The sequence below is a fragment of the Piliocolobus tephrosceles genome, chromosome 1 (genome assembly GCF_002776525.5).
Source record: "Piliocolobus tephrosceles isolate RC106 chromosome 1, ASM277652v3, whole genome shotgun sequence".
Classification (NCBI taxonomy): domain Eukaryota; kingdom Metazoa; phylum Chordata; class Mammalia; order Primates; family Cercopithecidae; genus Piliocolobus; species Piliocolobus tephrosceles.
The window spans coordinates 182,011,352-182,020,320 of NC_045434.1; the positions used below are offsets into that span (position 1 = coordinate 182,011,352).

Here is an 8,969-nt window from a genome sequence, read left to right on the forward strand (position 1 = left end):
TCGAAACTATAAATTTTAGACCTGCAAGTGCTAAGAGTCTTAGAAAATCACCCAAAGATCCCTCTTAATACTTTTGTGGACCCATGGAGTCCATGGAGTCCTAGACCATAGACTATTTCTGTTTTTAAGGAGGTAAAATATAGGTAGAATAACTTGTATCTTAAATAGAAAGAATAAAAATTTCTGTTAAGGTACAAGAATTTGACGTAAGTGTTTAACAACTAAATTTTCCTTTATCTTTGCCTTTGTGCCCGGTTTGACTGAAATTCATCTGGAATTCCTTTTACATGGATATATGGGAGCAGCTGACTCACTCTTGGGCTAAGTACCTGAATCTGTTCTTGAGTCCACTGGTCGAGGTTAACTGACTTTACCCTGGATATGTGCACCCCCAGATTCCTGTGGATTCCAGCACATCGAATGCAGATGAACACACCAATGTTCCAAGAGGCCCATCGTGGCCCTGTGAAAGTCAGGAACAGGGCAATAAAGTACAAATTACAACATTCAAGGCCTAAACTACAATATTAGATTATCAGACATTTCTGCTCGAACATAAGTGAAAGAATTTTTACCATAACCACCTGTTCATTGACTCTGCTCATTCCTCCACGTGTTAGCTTTTCTTTAGTTTAAAATTTTTAAGTGTACAATACAGTGGTTTTTAGTATATTCACATAGTTGTGCAATGATTACTATTATCTAATTCCAGAACATTTTCATTACTCCAAAAGAAATCCCAACCCATTAGCAGGCACTACCCATTTTCTCCCAACTCTTCCCTCCCAGCCCCTGGCAACTATGAATCTACTTTTTATCTCTATGGATTGCCAATTCTGGACATTTAATACAAACAGAATTATATAATATGTGGGCATTTGTGCATGGTACAATTTTTTTACAGTGTCTGCTAATACAAGTGTTGAAATGTGGATGTTATAAGACTGTTACTTATATTAAGAAAAATCCCAGGAGTGCAAAGCCATATCATATTCTATTTGGCTGAGCACCTTATATAAACAGTCCTCTCCCAAGAGATGTTTTAGTGGTGATGGGCCTGTATTCACCACTTTTTAGTAGTGGCCTATATTCGGTTTTCCTACCAGGAAGAAAGATAGACAAGGCATGATTGTCCACGGCTCAACCTGTAATTGAAACTGTGTTTATCCTCCCACCAACCCCAGGCCTATAAAATATGCATTCACATTAACTTAATAGGATCCTTTCCCCTTAGGCTGATGTCCTTACTTTACTCAACTACTGAAGTATCTCATTTCTAGACTGCCAAATAATAAAGATGCTTATAGTAACAAAAAAGAAATCTCAAATATGAATTTTAATTCAAAACTGTTACAGAAGCTCCCATCCCCTGCCAGCTTTACTCATCCTAATAATCACTCTGAAAAATTATCACACTCCTCTTCATAATTTTCACCCAGGAAAAAAAAATGACTCATATGAAACCTGCCAAAAACTTACTGAAAAATCAGAAATATTTCCTTCTCCATTATCCCACTTGGCAGAAATTTACCACATAAAATAAGCATGACATAAAAATTAGAGGATGCAATAAAGAGGTGAAAAGACACTGATTTTCTATAGAAATAAACAGGACCTACGCTTGGAACGACAAGGAGCACAAGACTTCAGTTCTTTAGGACACAGACAATTATTTGGCTAGCCAGCAGGTTTTTCAATTTTTAATTTTTATTTTTAGAGGCAGTCTCGCTGTCACCCAGACAGGGAGTGCTGTGGCACCATCATAGCTCACTGCAGCCTCATCTTCCTGGGCTCAGGCGATCCTCCTGCCTCAGCCTCTGGAGTAGCTGGGACTATAGGCATGTGCCATTCTGCCTGGCTAATATGTTTATTTACTGTAGAGACAAGGTCTCACTATGTTGCCCAGGCTGGTCTTGAACTCCTGGCCTCAAACACTTCTCCCACTTCAGCCTCCCAAAGTGCTGAGATTACAGGTGTGAGCCACTGCGCCTGGCCAGTCTGAAGGTTTTGACAGCAGGTTTAATGAAGGAATGCTACAATCATGTGGCAGAAAATTAGTTTTAGAAATTTGAATACATGATTATTACAAATAAGAATGTAATTTTTTGACAAAGATGTCACTTATTTACTATGGCAAATACTGCAACAGAAGGCTCACATTCTCCTTATTACCACCAGGTGGTGCTCTCTGCCTGAAATTTTATCCCAATGCCTTATTGTTATCACAAGCTCAGATTTATCTTCTAAAAAGATACTTAGTCCCTTCACATTCCTAGATGGATTTACATAGTTGGTCCACAATGTATCTTATAAACACAAAAACGATCTGCACACTTGTTTCAGGTGGGAGAGTGTCACGTCAAACACAAAATGAAAACCCTAAACTGATGTAAGTCGGGTTTCTTAGCATGCTGTACATCCATTTTAGGTTACTTTTCATAAAGGAACTTCAATAAGATCTAAGTTATATAAGATTTAAAATGGCACCAAGTTAATATTTCATGTTTCTTAAAGCATTTTTCCTTTGCTCTAGATTCCAGAGTCTAGAACTCATAAGACAGTTAAGATGTATTTGTTTACTAACAAAGTCAGAAGCCAAACGCATTCATTAAAAATTGAAAGTCAGCTGTGAAACGTTACACTGTTTGCTTCCTGGCCTTAAGATGGGAAAAGGCAATTCCCAATCATCTAAGCCATTGTCACAGCTCCCACTCCAGAGTACTTAAAGTTGTTTTGCTTCTGAGGAATGCAAGGCTAAGACTTCAAGCCTTGGGGTGAAGCCACTGACAAGGCCTCAGTACAGAAATACAGGCAACTGTATTTTCATGAAAAGCCAGAGAAGAGCCTCTTCTCCCCCGCAGATCCCCCAACTGACATCCCTTCTGAAACCTTTTCCCAGTGAATATAGGGATAGTTATATCCCAAATACTCAGTCTCTTTTAGTTTTGAGACACTAGATTTATTAGTGAATAACTACATGTTCCACAGAAGATTCTGGAACTAGAGAAAACAAAAATAAAAGAGACAAATGTTACTTATATGGCTGAAAACATGGGGAAATGGTGTAGTTACTTTTATTTCATTTTATTTTTTACAGACAGGGTCTCTCACTCTGTTGCCCAGGCTGGAGTGCAGAGGCAAGATCATGGCTCACTGTAACCTCAAACTCCTGGCCTCATGCAATTCTTCCACCTCAGCCTCCCATGTAGCTGGGACTACAGGCATGCACCACCATGCCTGGCTGATTTTTAAATTTTTTTTAAAGACAAGGTCTCCCTATGTTGCTTAGGCTGGTTGTGAACTCCTGGCCTCAAGGAATCCTCTCACCTCAGCCTCCCAAAGCACTGGGATTATAGGTGTCAGCAACCATGCTCTGCCAGTTGTAGTTATTAAAAGTATAATCTTTGCTGCCAGTAAGGACTTAGGTTTGAGCACAGCTCCTTCAATGATTACCTGTGTGACCTTCTGAGAGACTGAGCCTTAGTTTCCTCATCTATAAAATGTGTACCATAGCAGTCACCTCACAGTGCCTAAAACACAGAGGGACAATAACTGAGGACTATATATAAGGACGTGGTATCGAATGAGGTTTCCAGAACCCACTTCCCATTCATCTTCCTGATATGGGCCAGTTAACTCATTCATATATGTAATATATACCTACACTCTGTGCAACACCACAGAGTGCTTCTTTTTATTTTAATTTTTTTTTTTTTTTTTTTTTGAGACAGTCTCACTCTGTCACCCAGGCTGGAGTGCAGTGGTGTGATTTTGGCTCACTGCAACCTCTGCCTCCTGGGTTTAAGCAATTCTGTTCCCTCAGCTTCCCGAGTAGCTGGGACTATAGGTACATGCCACCACACCCAGCTAACTTTTATATTTTAATGGAGACAGGGTTTCGCCACATTGGCCAGGCTGGTCTCAAACTCCAGACCTCTGGTGATCCACTCACCTTGGCCTCCCAAAGGGCTGGGATTACAGGTGTGAACCACCGCGCTCAGCCAGAGTGCTTCTTTTTGGAAAGGAATATGAGTTCTGGTCCTAAAATACCAGAACCAAAATGAATTGAATATCAGAGAGAAGAAATTTACCCTAGACCCAATTTTGAAGTCTTCTAGAAAACATGAAATTTTAAGCAGCTTCCTTTATTGATCTTAAAATATTTCTTGAAAATGCACTTTTTAAACCCTCACTTGTTCCCTTTCTCTGCTACACACCCCCACCCTGCCCTTGTGCTTGCATATGCCCCCATTACACAGGGAAAGAAAGAAGGCCCAAGGCTGTCAGCCTAAGTGGTGGGTACTTGGATTCCACAGTACCTGGTATTGCTGCTGCAAGGCCAGCCTACTTTAATCTGGTAAACTTGCAAAAATGCAAGTGAAACCAATTGTTTTAACATAATGACCTCCAATTCCATCTATGTTGCTGCAAATGTCAGTGAGTTAAAAAAAGGTGGATGTCAGGAAGAGAGAGTAAATTGGTGTTCTAGAAGCCAGAAAGGGTAGGGTGACGGAGGATGAAGTGAGGTTGATTAATGGGTACAAAAATATAGTTAGCTAGCCTGGCCAACATGGTGAAACCCCATCTCTACTAAAAATACAAAAGATTAGCCGGGCATGGTGGCACGTCTATAATCCCAACTACTGGGGAGGCTGAGGCAGGAGAATTGCTTGAATCCAGGAGTCAGAGGTTGCGACGAGCCGAGATCACACCACTGCATTCCAGCCTGGGCGACAGAGCAAGACCCTGTCTCAAAAAACCCAAAAATACAAAAATACGGTTAGAAGAAATAAGACCTAGTGTTCAATAAATCAGTAGAGTGACTATAGCAAACAATAATCTACCACATATCTCAAAATAGGTAGAAGAGAATAATTCAAATGTTCCCAGCATAAAGAAAAGATAAATCTTTAAGGTGATGGATATACCATTATCATGATTTGGTTATTACACATTATGTGAATGTATCAAAATAATCATGAAAACATGTATATCTATTATGTATCAATAAAGAGAACTAAACCAATTGTTCAATACACATTGGTCATGGTAATCAAGGAAAAAATATAAAAGATACCATTTTGAAATTTAAAATGAAAAGAGATGCTGAGAGGCAATATGCCAAACAATTTTGAAAGCAAAGAGGATAGACAAGTGATGTAAACTGGTAGTGATTGACACAACACAAGAACAAGGTCACAGATAAGTCAACATATTCAACAGGAGCCTAAGAGCAGGCTTGGGCAGCATTAAGCAATACTAAAACTAACATAGAATCACTCTGTAATAAGGGATCGGGGAAAATGAAAAGTAGATGGAAAAAAAAGTAGATGGAAATGGATTTGGTTGATCAGTCAAGAAATCAACTGTCCTAAGTACCAGCTCAGTATCGGGAAAACCTGGTTTACATGGACGTGTTGCATGTAATTTGGCAAGTTTCTCTAGGGCTTATGTCTCCATTTGTAAAATGGAAAGCATATAGGTAATATCCAACTTATATTCAACTTCTGGACAGCTTCTACATACTAAGTAACTACTGCTACAAATTCCTCTTGCTGCTGAAACTTTCCCCACCTTCAAAGCTGCCAGGATTAGAAAGGCTCTGGAAGACAGAAAACTCAGCAGACAGAAAACGGGAACTAGAGTGATGGAGGGCTTCAAGCTACTATTAATATTATAATAATTACCTCATTGAGTTCTAATCTATGGAGTTCCAAACAAATAAATGTTGAGGAGAAAAAAAAAATTGATAAATCGATGGCTACCTATATTTAGACCTGCTGGCATAATGGACCTGTCAAAAAGTTCAATGGGCAGGGTAAGAGAAGGGAGAGAAAAATCTCTCCCATCTTCCAACCAAATCCTGTTGAATCTATCTTGGAAACTTTTCCAGAATCTATCCATTTCTACCTAGACCTTCTCATCTCTCACCTATAAGCATTCGTGTTTTTGTTTTTGTTTTTTGAGGAGTCTCGCTCTGTTGCTCAGGCTGGAGTGCAGTGGCGCGATCTCGACTCACTGCAAGCTCCACCTCCCGGGTTCACGCCATTCTCCTACCTCAGCCTCCCAAGTAGCTGGGACTACAGGCGCCCACCACCATGCCCGGCTAATTTTGTTTTTGTATTTTTAGTAGAGACGGGGTTTCACCATGGTAGCCAGGATGGTCTCATCTCCTGACCTTGTGATCCGCCCGCCTCGGCCTCCCAAAGTGCGGGGATTACAGGAGTGAGCCACCGTGCCTGGCCAGCATTCATTCTCTTAACATTATTTATTGTGTACCTATGTGCCAAGCACTTTGTCTGCTAAGTACTGGGGATACAAAGGCAGAGAAAATAAAGATAAGATTCCTCAATTCAAAAAACTCACAGACTAACAAGCAATTAGTCTCTAGAATCCCACTAGAATAATCTTTCTAAAACACAAATCTGTACAGATCAGACCTCTAAATATAAATATCTTCCATGTCGTCTTACACACAGAGGTAAATATGTAAATTGGTGCACATTTTCTGAATAGCATATTCCAAACTAAGCTCTCAATCTCTTGCTACAAAATCTCTTCCTTTTTCCTTCATCTTAGTCAACTACACCTCCATCCATTCCATTGCGTCAGCCAGAAATTTATGCATCATAAAACCTCTCTCTCCTTCAGCCCCCACATCACCAAGCCAAAAATATCTGTCAAATCAGTATCTCTTCTCTCCATCTGTATAACTATTTCTGTAATCTAAAACCACCAGACTCTTTTGGACCACTGCAATAACCTCCTAATAGCTCTCTCTCCACTTTTACATTCTCTTCTCCCTCGAGCCCAAACCAAAACCATTCTCCACCAAACAGCCAACTTGAGCTCTTAAAGAAGCAGAGCCACCTTCTGCTACTTAAAATTCTTCTATTACTATTGGATTAAAGAACAAAATCCTTAACATGGTTTCCAAGGTCTTAAAGGTCTAGCCCATGCCTCCTTCCACAGCCTCTCAATTCCTATGACAGCAGCCTTCTTTCATTTCCTCAAGGCACCAACATGTTCCTTCCTCAGGGCTTGCTGGCCTTTGAACATGCTGCTCCTGCTGCCTAAAAAAACTCCCTAACTGCCAAATGCCCCTTGCAGCCTGGCCAACTCCTATACATCACGAGGGTCTCAGCTGAAATGCTGCTTCCTCAAAGGAGTCTTTCCTTGGCTCCCCAGTCTAAACACGACTGTAATCTCTCTTCTACCCTTTCTTTTGGTTTTTACCTTATAGAAAATTTCAAACAAACAAAAGCAGAGCATAATTAACCATGAGCTTCAGCAATTATCAACTCCTAGCCAATTTTGTTTCAGCTATACTCCCACCCACTGCCCCTCGACTCCAACCTTGGATTATTCTGGAGCGAATCCTAAATATCATACCATTTCATCTGTGTATACTTCAGCATATATCTCTAAAAGATAAGGACTTTTTTTTAAAGGCTATGAACTTTCATTTACCCTTTACTCTTTCTTTCCTTTCTTTGTCTCTCTCTCTTTTTTTTTTTTTTTGAGACAGGGTCTTCCTCTGTCACCCAGGCTGGAGTGCAGTGGCACAATCATAACTCATAGCAGCCTTGGGCTGTTGGGCTATTGGGCTCAGGCAATCCTCCCATCTCAGTCTCCCAAGTAGCTGGGACCACAGGCATGAGCCACCACACTCAGCTGAATTTTTTATTTTTGTAGAGATGGGTCATTGAATGTTGTTAAGAGTCAGGGGGAAAAAAAAAAGTGAAGAAAAAAAAGAAATAGGCCAGGTGTGATGGCTCACGCCTGTAATCCCAACACTTTGGGAGGCCAAGGTGGGCGGATCACCTGAGGTCAGGAGTTTGAGACCAGCCTGGCCAACATGGTGAAACTCCATCTCTACTAAAAATACGAAAAAAAAAAAAAAATAGCCAGACATGATGGCACGTGCCTGTACTCCCAGCTACTTGGGAGGCCAAGGCAGGAGAATCACATGAGCCCAGGAAGCGGAGGTTACAGTGAGCCGAGATTCCACCACTGCACTCCAGCCAGGGTGACAAAGCAAGGCTCCATCTGAAAAAAATAAACTAAAAATAAATAAATGAAACAAAAAAGAGGCAGGGTCTCACTATGTTGCCCAGGCTGGTCTTGAACTCCTGGCCTCAAATGATTTTCCTACTTTGGCCTCCCAAAGCACTAAGATTACAGGAGTGAGCCCCTGTGCTTGGCCACCCTTTACTTTTTCTAAATCATACCACATTTTGTTACTATCTAATTATTTGATTAAGATTCTTTCCCACTAATGTGTGCCACAAGAGCTGACACCAGACCTGTGACATTCACTATCATATACCCACAGCATAGCACGGTTCCTTGAACATAGCAGGCAGGCAACATTTTTTAAAAAATTAACTAAAACTAAGTGTGCTAGGTGCAGTGGAACATGTCTGTAGTCCCAACTATTCAGGAGGCTGAGGGTGGAGAATCACCTGAACCCAGGAGTTTGAGGCCAGCCTGGGCAACATATTGACACTCTAACTCAAAAAAACAAAAGAACTAAGTAAATCCTTTGACCCCACTTGTAAGAATTCATCAGGGAGAAAACAGGTCAAGTACACAAAGACGTATGTTAAGAATGTTCATTATTACATCTTTATAAAAATTAGAAACATCAATAGGTTACATTAAGGAATTATGGTATCACCATTTAATGGGGAAAAATTTTGGAGCCTCTATTTGATACAAAAGTATCTCCATGATATAGTAATTTTTAAAATCCAGTATTAAAAGAATATACATGAAACAATTCCATTTTTGTTTAAAATATGAATAAATGAGCTGGGTGTGGTGGCATGCCTCTGTAGTCCTAGCTACTTGGGAGGCTGAGGTGGGAGTATTGCTTGAGCCCAAGGATTCAAGACTGCAATGAGCTATGATTGCACCAGAGCACTCCATCCTAGGGAACAGAGCAAGACCTTGTCAAAAAAAAAAAA

At 40.5% G+C, this 8,969-nt stretch overlaps 1 protein-coding gene across 7 annotated transcripts in view; it reads right to left on the reverse strand.

Annotated features, from left to right (window-relative positions):
- SMAP2 (small ArfGAP2) overlaps nt 1–8,969 on the reverse strand; it is a 75,177-nt gene that overhangs the window by 16,958 nt on the left and 49,250 nt on the right. For 6 of the 7 annotated variants that reach the window (XM_023221251.3, XM_023221252.2, XM_026455717.1 and 3 more), the window contains exon 2: nt 330–463. The exons of the other annotated variant lie outside the window; for it this stretch is intronic. In XM_023221251.3, the coding sequence (XP_023077019.2) occupies nt 330–463 (134 nt within the window). The remainder of the gene's footprint in view (nt 1–329; nt 464–8,969) is intronic. 7 annotated transcript variants of the gene reach the window in all.